We start from the raw sequence: 14071 nt of genomic DNA, 5'->3' as shown, positions 1-14071 counted from the left end.
ACTATACCCTGCCATATATATACTATACATATACAGTATATACATATACAGCATATACGATATATGTATACAGTATATACGATATATACAGCATATACGAGATATACGTATACAGCATATACGAGATATATGTATACAGCATATACGATATACGTATACAGCATATACGATATACGTATACAGCATATACGAGATATACGTATACAGCATATACGAGATATACGTATACAGCATATACATGATATACGTATATAGTATACATATATACTATACCAATGGGAACACACTGTCTGGACTTTTTTGCCTGTTCTTGAACTTCAGGTAATTGTCTCACACATTGTTTCTGGCTTCTTCTACTCAATATCATGTTTGTGACGTTCACCTATATCATAGTGTGAAGCTGTAGTTTATTCTTTTTCATTGGTATATAGTATTCCACTGAGTATATGTATCTATGTGTGTGTGTGTATGTATATATAGATAGATATACAGATATAGATAGATTGCAACCTACTTATTAATTTGACTGATGTTCATTTGGGTAGTTTTCAGTTTTGAGGTGTTATGAATAGTAAGATTAAAACTAAATGCAATGCACAAACCACAACTAGATCTTGGGGAAAGCTGACTATGCACTAGATGTTACATATATCGAATTTATGTTTATTTTCTTAGATGAAATTATGCTACTGGGCTATGTTGGGAATGTCATTGTTAGACAAATGCTGAAGTATTTACAAATGAAAGATTGAGATGCCTCCAACTTCCATATCATTCCAAAACAAAACACACATTATACAGCTAAATATGGCAAATGTTAACAATTGGTGAATGTAGATAAAGACCTAAGTGTGTTCCCTGTACTAGTCTTAGCTTTTCTGTATGTTTGAAAATTTGTATAATAAGAGTTCAAAATATAAAGCTGGGGGAAAAATAAATACAATGATACCTAAGTATAAATAGAGACACTGGGAGAAAGACACAGTAGTGGAAGAGAAGGGACCTAGCAGTGAGAAACCCGTTTTGAGTGCTGCACTGGCTGCTCAATTGCTGTGTGATCATGGGAAAATCAATTAACCTCTCCGAGCCTTACATTCACCACCTTCAAAATGGATTGTACACTCATGAAGTTTACTGCACACATGGAGCAGGAATGCAATGGTTCATGATATTATTTTAACTCCCAGACCATGTACCTGACTTGCAGCTACTTCCAGGGACCATCCACTTAGATCTCAAAGTCAACAAATGGAACTTTCCATTCTTCCTCCCTCTTAGGAAAATGCTTCCCTCTCTTTCTGACAGCAGTAACATAATTTTTCCAGTCCCTTAGCCAGGATCCTAAGACGTAGACTCCTCTCTGACTCTTCTCTTTCCTCCCCTCTGGCCAATCTGTGGCCCATCCTTGGAAGCATATTTCAGTAAACCCCCTTCTACATGACCACTGGCCTGGTTCCTGCTCTTACCCCAGTGCCTACACTATTTCAACCCTCCAGACTGGCCGTACCCTGCCGTCAATCCAATTTTCCTCAAGTAAAACCTCCATCACATTACTCTGCGCAGAAAAAATTTTTAAACAAGGACCCGGAGTCCTCACGGACTCCTCAGCGGCCTCACTCTACTCACTCCTACCTCCTCCTTACTCCTCTGAGCACTCATCTTTCACTCCAGGACCCTCACCATCCTGGGAACCAGCCTGCAGAGTCCTGCATTCAGGTTTCTGCACCTGCTACTTTTTGCCTCTGTGATTCCAAATCCTGTTGTGAGTTCTTGCTCCAGTCCTTGTGGCCATTACTGCAATTACAACCCAGACGACAAGGTCTGCACCTCACCATCTGCTAATGAGAACAGACGAACAACTGGAAGTGATCTGGGCAGCCACCTAGCTCAACCCTGCCCTGTGCATTCAGTCTCTTTACAGGTGAAGCAGCTCAGACCCAGCCCCAAGCAGCCGTCAGTACAAGCACCAGGACAACCCGAGTGTGAATCCCAGGAAGACCTGAAAGCTGGGACAGCAACTGAATGGTACACTTGGGAAACAGGCCTTCGTGTCACCTGGCCTCGGCAGAAATGTTCAGGTATGGGCTTGAGTTGCTCTGAGTTCTGAGACACTGAGCTGGTGAGGGGACAAGGACAGAACCAGTCTCCAGAACAGTCAGAAATGGCCAGGAGGGCATGAAAATCTTCTGAGAATGGGGGCGAGGGGCTCCTCACCCCACACAGCAGCATCACTGGGAGGGGAATATCCCTGAGGGGGACCCTGGCACCAGGACACTGGCACCTTTGTCTGGGGCTCATCACTCGAGCCCCTGCTTTGTTCTGTCATCCTCTGCCGTTACAGCAATCACACATCTCCACATAAAGTATGCTGACATCTTTCTGCCACTTGCATCACTGCCACGCTGTATCAACCGTGCCCTGGACCCAGGTCTCCCAGGAGACCAGTGCCCCTTACCGTATCCCACTATTACATGCACATGGCCTCTTCCCCTGAACTCTAAGACCCCACAGGCAAGCGCCTTTATTTTTAACTCTTCATAGTGACCAGAACAGCACTGGCCACAGAGCCAAGTCCACCTCTGTGGTGAATAAATGAGTGAAGGCTGAGGGCTCCTACAAGAATCCCTTAGTAATACTTACAGCACTAACTAAACAATCTAACACTACCATGGTCACCACACATTTAGATATGTCACCTCCCTTCATCCTCATGGCACCATGAGGACAGGTTCCATGAACAGCCCCATTCCACAACAGAGGAAACTGAGACCTGGAAAGCTCAAGGGAGATGCTCAAGGTCAGGGTCAGCAAGTGGAGGAGCAGGATGGATTCTCTTACGTCCTGAAGGAAGCACAGGGATAATCTTGCTCATCCTTCAAGGCATTTCAGGATAAGGAAAGGCTAGGTGGGGTCGGTACAGATGGGTGGTCAGTGCACAACTCACAAAGAAGTTATGAAACAAAAAAGAAGAAAATCAAAGAACAAGGACAGGCCGCTCCAGCCACAGTGTTTCCTCTCCCCGCCGGCATCCTGATTCCACGCATGCAGACTCTCCATACTGTCCCTTGCCCTGGCAGCCCCAAAGCCCCGCAGTGCGCTCTGCTGGCAGCCCCTGTGGGCTCTCTCTCGCTGCTCCTCCTCCCATGAGCTGCTGTCACACACAATGGCCGCATCCCCCCAGGCTCTGAGCCCAGGTCAAACCCAGCCACCACTTGAGTCCCAGTGCAGCTCTGCTTCCTCTGTGACTCGGGCCACTCCGACCTCTCCCATCGCGAAGCCCCCTCGTGCCCTCCTACGTGCACACCGTGAGCTCCAATGCTTTCGTGCACGTTAGTCCTGCCCACTTCCTGCCGCAAGAGAAAACCACTAACACAGGGCCCACATGCAGGGAGCACTCAATAAATATCTGAACAAGCTCAGATGCCCCATCTTTTGCTGTTCGTATCTTGTTCTCAAGCCCTCAGTGTCTTTAATCATGGACACAATGTAGGTGTTTGGGGGTCCTCATGACCGACCTGTCTCCATACAGCCAGAATAATGGCCTCATGTTTTCCTGCTCCATCATTTGGCTCCTCTATTGACACAGGAAAGCAGCTCCTCGTGCCCCATGGTCCATGCTGGACCCATTTACCCGCCTGCCATGAAGTCCCCTTCCTTTGCCAGGAGCGCCAGAGCTACGGCAGGACCCCTGACCTGAGCTTTCAGAACTCCCCAGTTCCTCACCTGTGGGTGGAGACAGTCTTACCTGGAGAGACCCTGCAGTCCTGCGGTTCCACGTACTCCCCAAAGCAGTCTATCTGGGCTGGGGTCACATGCCTCCACTCCTCCTCAGGGAAGGCCAGGGCCATATCTTTAAATGGCCCCAACCCCTGCAACAATAGGAGATTGCTATGAATAAAGAAAGAATCCTAGGCCAGAGACAGTGGCTCATGTCTGTAATCCAACTTCCTCCCAACCAGCTTCCTCCCAACAGTTGAATGGGAGTAATCCACTTGTTTGAGCCACTGCAGTTTTGAGCCTCTGTGGCTGGGGCTCAGCTTGCCCCTAACAACCAAGTCACCTCATTTCCACTCTGCAGCAGCCTCCCACTCACACCTCATGCTTGACAGAGCCTGGCAGCCGCTATTTACCTTCTCATCAAGAACAAAGTTCACATTCGGCCAAGCCCTGTCTTAAGAACAAGGCTGTGATAAAATAAACGCATCCTCAATTTCTCACTCACTGCACCACGAAGAACTATTATGGTACAAGGGAGGGTCCAACCAAATTAAAAAGCACTGATGTCATTCCTCATCCCCTCCAAAGTACATCCTTGGACAACAGGAAAGGGAAATGATGCTGGCATCCAGCCTTGCCCAAATACGGCTTGAGCAGGACCAGACTTGATCCCCTTCTTTTTTCTGCCAAACAACACCTTTTCTTCTTCAAAGAACTCTTTTAGACTCGCCTCCTTGAGGAAGGTGCCCCACTGGAAAGCCCCCACCTCCCTGCTACTAGTGCTCAGCACCCTGTGGAAAAGAGAGCACCCCATCTATGCTTCAGTTACCTCATTTGTGGCAGATGAGTAATGTTAACGAGGTCCAACTCCTAGTGTGGCCTGTATGGCCAAAGAGACCACCCTGCTCAATGCTTCTGAAAGCCCCAACCCTGAGTCAGCCACATTCCTGCTGAGGTTAGGGGACAGGAAAGTTTCCAAAACAGAAAAATCAGCAGCAGAAGTACCCATAAACGGCACCCACAAAGGGTTATCTCGGGGCCAATCAGCACAGCCTAGATAGCCCTAGGGGGTTTCTATCTGTAACAGTTGTAAGAGTCCATCTGTGGCTGGGCGCGGTGGCTCATGCCTGTAATCTCAGCACTTTGGGAGGCCGAAGTGGGTGGATCACAAGATCAGGAGATCGAGACCATCCTGGCTAACATGGTGAAACCCCGTCTCTACTAAAAATACAAAAAATTAGCCAGGCGAGGTGGCAGGTGCCTGTAGTCCCAGCTGCTTGGGAGGCTGAGGCAGGAGAATGATGTGAACCCAGGAGGCAGAGCCTGCAGTGAGCCAAGACCGCGCCACTGCACTCCAGCCTGGGCGACAGACAAGGTTCGACGTAAATTAACAACTGCGGCTGATGGTTCAGTGGAGGAAACCACACCATCAGGTCCACCGGGACTAGGAAGGGAGAATGACTCAACTTGGGACAGGAAGGGCACACTGTTGTGCAGAGAAACCTTGGGGAAGGTGAACCTCAATCAAAGCAACGGTCATGATTTCTGCAAAGGGAGTCAGAGCTCACCTGCGATCCAGCAGTAAAGAACCCAGCTGCCATCTCTTGGTCTCTGGGATTCACTGCGGGGAGGCCAGGACCCGCCTGCAGAACAGGTAGTGCTGAGCAGGGACAAAAAGCATGAGAAAGATCAGAAGGATCAGTGATGTTATGCTGTTAGCTCGTTCAAATGTGTCCCCTACCAGATGCGTACAACCTCAGGAACCAGAAGACTCCAGACAGAATCCCTTTTCACTCTGGTACCACACTTTCCCACGCACAGGGGCCTGGGTGTCCCTTGCCCTATTCTCAGCTGGGGCCTGGGTGTCTCCTGTTCTCAGCTGGCAAGATTGTCCCGGCCCTGTCCGTTCAGGGCTACCCATGCTACCCAGTCACACTCTGGGAATAACCTCCTTTGAGATTCAGTAACAAAATAAAGCTACGTGGGCTGGGCGCGGTGGCTCATGCCTGTAATCCCAGCACTTTGGGAGGCTGAGGTGGACAGATCACGAGGTCAGGAGATCGAGACCATCCTGGCTAACATGGTGAAACCCCATCTCCACTAAAAATACAAAAAAATTAACAGGGCATGGTGGCACATGCCTGTAGTCCCAGCTACTTGGGAGGCTGAAGCAGGAGAATTGCTTCAACCCAGGAGGCAAAGGTTGCAGTGAGCTGAGATCGCGCCACTGCACTCCAACCTGGGTGACAGAGTGAGACCCCGTCTCAAAAAAGAAAGAAAGAAAGAAAGCTACATATTACTTTGGGGGATATGGTTTATCTGCCTACTGAAAAAGTATTCCTGCAAGTCAGCTGAATATTTCTTGGTAGTTTCTAGAAGGGATCTGAGGGAAAGAAAAGAGAAATAATAAGAAAGCATGATCCCAGATATCCCCTCCAGACACCAGAGGGTAAAGGGAGAAGAAACAATTTCACTTCATCTATTTCCTAAGGTGGAGGAAGTAGCCAAGAAAATTCACAATTACACCTCGTGGGTAACTTAGTTGCTCCATTGCTGGGTTTCTGAAAAGAGTTGGCTGCACAGCACTGTTTCCTATGACCTGACATCCCCACTATCTGCGTCTTACTCACCTTGCTCCTGGAAGGCCCGTGTCTCATCTCCAGGGTCCTGACTGAGCTGCTCCTCGGTACCTGGGTCTGGACCTTGAACTCCTTCCCCAGGGGGCATCCCCCACTCAGGCTTGACCTCCACTGGCCCCAGCTGGATGCCTGGCTCCCAAGCGCCTCTGCAAAGTGCTGTTTCCTCCTGCTCTCCCTGCCTGTGGCATGGAACCTAAGAACAGTTCCCAACACCGATTAGAATGAGGCCTGGGCAAGGCTGTTATGAAGGGAGTTGAACTAAAATCTAAAAAGAGAACCAAGAAAAGAACCATTCCAGCTTCAGGGGAGAGGAAGGAAAAATCAGCTGAGCTCTTCCCCAGGACATTAGTGAGGAAGTGAAAAGGAAGCTAAACTCATGCATCAGGCCCTGAGCAACTTTTATCTGTCCACGCCATTTGACAAGGGTCCCCTCTACCTGCCATCACCAAGCCCAAATATTATCCTGCTGAGGATTTTAACACAATATACTCACTACTAGAAAAAAAAATTCCTAATTGAAAAAGCTGAAAATAAAAAATGCAAAGCCTAGACCCTGCAGTGAACAGGCCAGTGAGAAATAGTTGCTTTAAAGAGAGCCAGGAAGCCTGGGCAACATGACGAGACTCCATCTCTACAAAAAATAAAAAAATTAGCCAGGCATGGTGGTACATGCCTGTGGTCTCAGCTACTCAGGAGGCTGAGGTGGGAGGATCAACTGAGCGAGGAGCTCAAGGCTGCAGTAAGCTAGGATTGTGCCACTGCACTCCAGCCTAGGCTGTTGGCTGACCCTGTCTCAAAAATAATAAATTAAAAAGAGCAAGAAAAATCAGGAGGACTCTCTCACTGAGAAGTACTCACAAAAACAAGGCATTTCTGGTCCACTTTTAAGCTCCTGAGTTGAGTAGGAAAAAATTCTCTTAGGATTCTGAAGACAGGAAGTCAGGGTGACAAGAGTGTGCACGGGAGGCTGAACTACAGAAGGACGGGGGCTTGTGAGCAAGACGGTGTCATCAGTCCTGCTCTCCTTTCCCAGTCATCCATCAGGGGGCTGTACCACAAAGTGACCGAAATATGGCTGGAACCTCAAGGAAGCACGTGCGGTGCCAAATCACTTGGTGTCATTAGAGCAGCACCAAAGAATTGTTACAGGAGCCCTATGAGCCACAGAGAAAACAGTACTGCCATGGACAACCCTTTTCCGGAAAAATATTCCCCAGGTGGGATTCTCTGCCTTCCCAGAGGCATCTCTGTCCAAAGCAGGGTCAGGTCTATGAGGGACCCCAAAAACAATCACAACTGCCTTCTTTTTGCCTGATGCCCACAAGGGAAATATGGCCAGGCCTCTGCCCTCATGACCAAACAGAGGCTTCAGGCCCTTCTGCATGGCAGCATCTCCCCTGGGAATGGCCTTTCTTGCTGAAAACGCCACTGCTCTCCAAAAAGAACCTCAAGGAGTCTGAGGGCAGAGGAGGGCGGTTCCACACCTCGTCCACTCCTACTGCTTCCTCAAATCTTTGGATTCTTTAACATTCCCTGCCCACACCAAGGGCGCCAGACCTGGATCCCCTCCTCACCCACCGCCTTGGCCTCCAGCGCTCTCTCTGTCAGGTCCTCCACCATGGCGGCCAGGGCCTTGCCACTCTCTGGGCCATGCTCCCGGATCCAGGCGTAGAACTCGCAGGGCAGGATAGTGAGGAACTGCTCCAGCACCAGCAGCTCCAGGATCTGCTCCTTGGTGTGCAACTCGGGCCTCAGCCACCGACGACAGAGTTCCTGGAGCTCCCTAAGAGCTTCCTGGGGTCCAGCTGCCTCCTGGTAGCGGAACTGCCGAAACCTCAGCCGAAAAGTCTCTGGACTAGGGTCCTCCCTTCCTCTGCCCCATGGCAACTCTTTCTCCAGTTTCACCACAGGAATACCCAACTGCTGCTGAGGAGCTTCCGCCATCTCTGGATGCTCTTTAAGCATCTTCACACTCCCTCCGAGAAGACTGAGAATGACTGCATCAATGACCCTTTTGAGAACAAGAGACACGTGAAAGGTCAGCCCATCCCAGTTCTGTCTCTACATCAAGGAATATTCCACTGGAGAACACAGTAATTACCTTTTACAAGGCATTTTCAAAAGACTGAACACAGATCCCAAAAGTCAGGTCAATTCAACATAGTAATCATTTGCTAAGCAACTATTAGGTACAGAGACTAAACAGAAAATGTCTAAGATTTTGCTTTTATACCCACAAATAACTTAGGATCTCACTGAAGAATAACACTACAATCAGAGAATAATATATAATGGGTTATAACTGGGTGAGTCACCAGGGCCTACTCTTCCAATACTAAAGGAAACATACATGCAAAACACAAACACACACATATACACACACAAGAGGCAGGCAGAAACAACAAACAAAATAGAGAACAAGACACACTGGGAGCTTACCCTCCTGAAACTCATATGCTGGTACAGCAGACAGAAAAAGTCAAATGGAAGCAACTCTTTTAAAAACTGCAAGTGGAGACAAGTTCTAGAAAGAAAATAAGTAGGGTGCTCTGTTAACAGGGGGCAACTGACTTGAAGAAGGCTTTTCTAAAGACATGATACCAGGCTGACTCAAGGATGAGAATGAGTCAGTCATTCTAAGAGCATTCCAGGCAAAAGCCCTGAGGCTAAGAAATTACTCTGGGTGTCCAAGAACAAGCCATATCCCAGTGTGGCTTCAGCAGTGACGAGCAGAGCTGCACCAGAAGAGGTGGCAGAGGCAGACAGAAACCAGATCACCCAGAGCCTGCGCCACAGAAAGAATTATGAACTTTATTCTTATTTCTTACTTTAGCGAGGAACTACATGTTTTATAAAAGTCATTCTGCCTGTGTGTTGACAGGGAATAGGCTAGAGGTGGCAAGAGAGAAATGGCACTTACAGTGATTCAAGCAGATGATAAGGGCTTAGATCAGGGTGGTGGCAAAGAGTCAGACAAAATCAAGACGTATTTTGGAGATTAAAACCAACAAACTTGCTGATGGCTTAGACGTGATGGTGCGCTCAACCTGAAAAAGACAATGGAGCAACATATATACCATTATGACAAATGACCTAAAGATTTCTAACTTGTACAGGCTTTACTCTTTAGAAAGCATGTGAACACATATTTCATTTAATACTTAAAACACTTCTGTAGGATGAGTGCTACTCCTCCTACTTCTCAGAAGGAAAAAAAAAGAGACTGGATGATAACTGCCTCCCAAAATACATGGTACAGATTGAAAAAAAAAAAATGTGAAGTCAAAAAGAGAGAAAACTAATCTAAGTCCAAGTACTCAAGGAAAAGAAGAGGCTTGAAGTAGACTGGAGAATGAGTCCTATTTACCTCCAAGTGGATTATGCGGAAGACCTAGACTGGGAAGACAGACTTGGAAGTCCAAAGCACCAGGGGAAGGAGATCATGCTTGTCAGAAAACGGAAAGATCACCTGACTGGAGCAGAGAATGGGCAGCTGGCAGGAGGCACACCCCAAAGCTTCTGCTAAATATTCTATTGTGAGTTTCTGTATTTATCTACCCCCACTTAAACCAAGTTTATATTTTCAGTCTATTCATTGACTCTGCAACATTGAGATTTCTCTTTCATTCTTTTCTAGCTATTGCATTGGTTCACTCCACTAGTGCATTTAATGCACTACAGTGCAAATGTTTACCCATGTGTCTCCCTCTAACAGATTCCCTGGAGGCAAGAAAGATCCTCATTCATCTTTTATCTCTGCCATTTGACAAATAGAAATTGCCCCATTGCTATTCTTTATCTCCCCCCACCCATTGTGACTCTTTTGTTTTGTTTCTGAGACAGGATCTCAGGGTTTTATCACCCCAGCTGGAGACCAGTGGTGCGATCACTGCAGCCTTTGCCTCCTACGATCAAGCGATCCTCCCACCTCAGCCTCCCGAGTAGCTGGGACTACTGGCGAGTGCCACCATGACCAGCTAATTATTTATTTTTGTAGAGACAGGGTCTCCCCATGTTGCCCAGGCTGGAGTGCAGTGGCATGAATGTAAGTCAGTGCAACCTTGAACTCCTGGGCTCAGGCGATCCTCCTGCCTCAGCCTCCCGAGTAGCTGGGACCTCAGGCGCGTACCACCACGCCCGGCTACTTTTCAATTTTTGTAGAGACAGGGTTTCGCTATGTTGACCAGGCTGGCTCATCACTATTCTTTAAATGAGTGTCCTATGTGATTACTTTCACTTTGCACAGAGTTCTGCTTTGGTTCAAGATCTCTTCGGGTTCGTGGCCAGCCCTGCACTAAGCCAAGCCTGGCAGAGCGGGATCAGCCTCGCTCCTACCTGAGCCTACAGCGCGGCGGCCCCTCAGCATCCAGACCCGCAGGGCCTCGGGGCCGCTGAAGGCAGCTCCTGAGAGACTTGCCGCCCTCACCCGGGGCTGAGCGGAGGGAGACGGGCTCTACTGCAACCCCGCTGCCGCCGAGCCCCGTAGCGGCACCAAAACCCGTCCCCGCGCCCGTTTACCACTTCGCCCGCCACCCGCTGCGGCCCTGAAGAGACTCTCACCCGCCGCTGCCCTGAAGGGCCTCTCACCCGCTAGGGTCGCCAGTGCTCTCCGCGGTCCGGAAGTGAGCTGCGGACGCTGTCAGACAGGTGCGTAAGGAAAGACTCGCTTCCGTGTCCTCTCTAGGATGCTCGGAGGTCTCGGCGGATGCGTCTCGATGGTTGCTGATCCCAGCCTGCTGTTCCGAACCCGGCGAGGCGAAGACGACCAGGGCTTCCCCAGGATTGACTGCCCAGCTCGAGGCGCTCTGTGGCTAGGCCCCTTCCACTTCCGTGCCATTTCACCTGCTTGCCCTCCGTGGAAAGGACTCGGTGCATCGCCAGATACACTACTGGACACAGCACCTGCCCCAAGGGGCTTTAGAGTCCAGTCGGTCAATGCGCGACTATTCCGGCCGCGAGGGCCTTGCGCGAGGCGTAGGGGCAGAGGAGATAGGGGGCGCACTGGATCTAACCGGCTCACTTAAGAGGCTCCTGACCCCGGGTAGTGTGCGTGCGTGTGTGTATGTGTAGTCAGGGAAGGCTTCCTGGAGGAGCCAGCATCGGAGCTGTTTTTTGTGGGGGGGTTTTGTTTGTTTGTTTTTGTTTTTTGAGAAAGAGAGAGAGAAGTCTCGTTCTGTCTCCCAGGATGGAGCGCAGTGGTGAGATCATAGCTCACTGCAACCTCGAAGCCCTGAGTTCAAGCAATCCTCCCACCTCAGTCTCCTGGGTAGCTGGGACTTTTTTTCAATTTTTTGCAGAGAGGGGGGTCTCTCTATGTTGCCCAATCTGGTCTCCAACTTCTGGACTCAAGCGATCTTCCCCCCTTGGCCTCCCAAAGTGCTGGGATTGCAGGCGCAAGCCACCGCGTCCAGCCTGAAGGCAGTCTGTCTCAACTGGGTGGCCCAGTGTTACTCCAGAATCCACTCAGGAAACAGGAAACCCTCTTGTCTTACTCTTCTCCAGCACTTTGCAAAGTGTCTGGTACAATATTTGCTAAAAATATACACTTATAGAGTAAATGAACTCCTAGAATATAACATAGGTGTTAGACCATCTCACTTTATCCTCCATGTCTCTGTCCCACTTTCATATTTTTCTTGTCTGCCCATATTTGGCTTGGGTTTATGTCTTCACCTTTTTATTAATAATCCACTTTTCAGCTGTTTCTAATGTGCTACAAAATCCACAGTTGTTGTTTTTTTGTTTTGTTTTGTTTTGTTTTTTAAGAGACGAGGTCTTGCTGTGTCACCTAGGCTGGAGTACAGCGGTGCTATCATAGCTCACTACAGCTTCCAACTCCTGGGTTCAAGCAATCCACCTCAGCTTCCCAAATAGCTGGGACTACAGGCATGAGCCACCACACCCAGCTAATCTTTAAAAAATGTTTTGTAAGGACAGGGTCTCACTATGTTGCCCAGGCTAGTCTTAAACTCCTGGGCTCGAGCAATCCTCCCCGCTTGGCCACCCATATTTTTGTTTTAATTAATATATTTTTTCCATTTCTAGAATTTCTATTTGATTTTTTCCAAATATTCTAGATTGATCTTTTAAAAGAATTTACCGATATGTTTAAGCTTTTTATACATAGTAAATATAGTTGAGCCTGATAATTCTGAGATCTGAAGTCCCCTCAGATATCTTTCTGTGATCTGCTATTTCCACTGTTTTTGATGGTGCCACTTCCACCAGCAGTACCTAACAGCATCCATTTCCCATATCTCATCATCTCTGCCATTATCCAGCTTTAATTTTTGCCAATTGACAGGTGAAGTAAATGTTACCTCATTTTTTAATTTGCATGTTCTTCATTATAAGTGAGGTCAGTCATTATTCCTACTTTCATTAACTTCTTGCCTTCCCTTTTCTATGAACTGACTTTTCTTTGTGTTTCTATTAAGCTGTTTATCTCTTTCTTATTGATTTCTGAGTTCTGGGGACATTATATAATGTCCCTAGAGCATTAAATAATGTCCCCAGGACATTAATTGGGGGCATTCCTCAAACATATATCTTCCTCGAACATACCACGGTACCTTCTTTCCTTGTGTGACAGGCTGCTCATTTTCCTTGGAAACATTTTTGTGAAATTTCTTTGAGTTCCAGGATAAAGTGAATTTATCTAGAGAGGGTTGATATTGTTTTTCTTCCATGTAAATTTTTTTCTTGTCAGCATCACCAGTCCAAGGTCATTGTAAACCAAATTTATAATTTGAGGATTTTTGAACCATGCTATAATAGTAATATGAATTTGGGCTGCAAATATTGAGGGGTGATTTGTGGTTGCAACTTCTCAACCACAAATCTTTGTGGTTTTGTGGTTGTCCAGCGTGGCACTAAGACAAATTGCCTTGCTGGCTCCTGGTGGTAGGGGTACGGGATAGGTGACTTATCTCTCACCCTTACATTGATAACCCAGCCCTTGTCTACGGCCATACCACCCTGAATGTACCGGATCTCTTCTGATAATCCACACTTTTGCAGTCCTTGGTTTATGGGGGGAAAGCTCTCTTATCAGATGCTCTTCCTTGAGTAAACTTTAGGCATAGTTTTAAAAAATCAAATCTCTGCAAGATGATTTCTCTAGGTATTATTCTTTACTTTGATGTTATCTTATAATTCATTACTATTTTGTTACCTGATATCTTTAGATTTTATTATTTATTTTATCATTTCTGTTGTTTTTGGCAGACGAATCAGCCCAACTATTTAGTCTGCCATGTTATCAGATGTAGGATGTCTCCAGGCTTCTTTATTTATATGTTTTTATTTCTTCCAAATAGGACACTTAAAATTACATTTTTACTGCCTGTATAATATTCTGTCCTCTGAATACACTATACTTTTAAAAATTATTTCAACATGGGGGAAATAATCTAGAATATACTCTTTTATTTTTGCTATTATAAATAACCTGGAACAAGCATTCCTTTGTATAAATACTTGACCTCACCCCTGGTTATTTCCTTAGAATAAATTCCTAAAATTCAACTCCTGGGCCACCAGGTATGAATATTTTTAAACCTATTAATGCATATGCTATTATAAAATGCTTTCCAGAAAGTTCATGCCAATTTACATTCCCATCAAATGTATATGAGAGTGCTCAACTCACCAAAATTGGCTAAGACTGGTTTCTAATCTTTGTGGATTTGATTTTCATTTAATTTTTTTTATTT

At 47.0% G+C, this 14071-nt stretch overlaps 1 protein-coding gene across 12 annotated transcripts in view; it reads right to left on the bottom strand.

Annotated features, from left to right (window-relative positions):
- ZSCAN25 (zinc finger and SCAN domain containing 25) overlaps positions 1 to 13278 on the bottom strand; it is a 119221-nt gene extending 105943 nt beyond the window's left edge. For 5 of the 12 annotated variants that reach the window (XR_008626010.2, XM_055115179.3, XM_034964536.3 and 2 more), the window contains exons 1-7: positions 10917 to 13278; positions 9277 to 9403; positions 8796 to 8880; positions 7935 to 8367; positions 6348 to 6549; positions 5286 to 5377; positions 3746 to 3869 (exon numbers count right to left, since the gene is read on the bottom strand). Coding sequence is in view for 11 of the 12 variants with exons in the window: in XM_055115179.3 (XP_054971154.1) it covers positions 3746 to 3869; positions 5286 to 5377; positions 6348 to 6549; positions 7935 to 8321 (805 nt within the window). In the remaining variant the exon portion in view is untranslated. Of the gene's footprint in view, positions 1 to 3745; positions 3870 to 5285; positions 5378 to 6347; positions 6550 to 7930; positions 8368 to 8795; positions 8881 to 9276; positions 9404 to 10916 lie in introns of all 12 variants that reach the window. The other 7 variants (XM_057302720.2, XM_014345738.5, XM_057302721.2 and 4 more) reach the window with 5 other exon arrangements.
- Between the last annotated feature and the right edge of the window lie 793 nt (positions 13279 to 14071).

Source organism: Pan paniscus, chromosome 6, assembly GCF_029289425.2.
Source record: "Pan paniscus chromosome 6, NHGRI_mPanPan1-v2.0_pri, whole genome shotgun sequence".
Classification (NCBI taxonomy): domain Eukaryota; kingdom Metazoa; phylum Chordata; class Mammalia; order Primates; family Hominidae; genus Pan; species Pan paniscus.
Note: the sequence above shows the minus strand (reverse complement) of the source record. Positions and strands in the feature narration are given on the sequence as shown.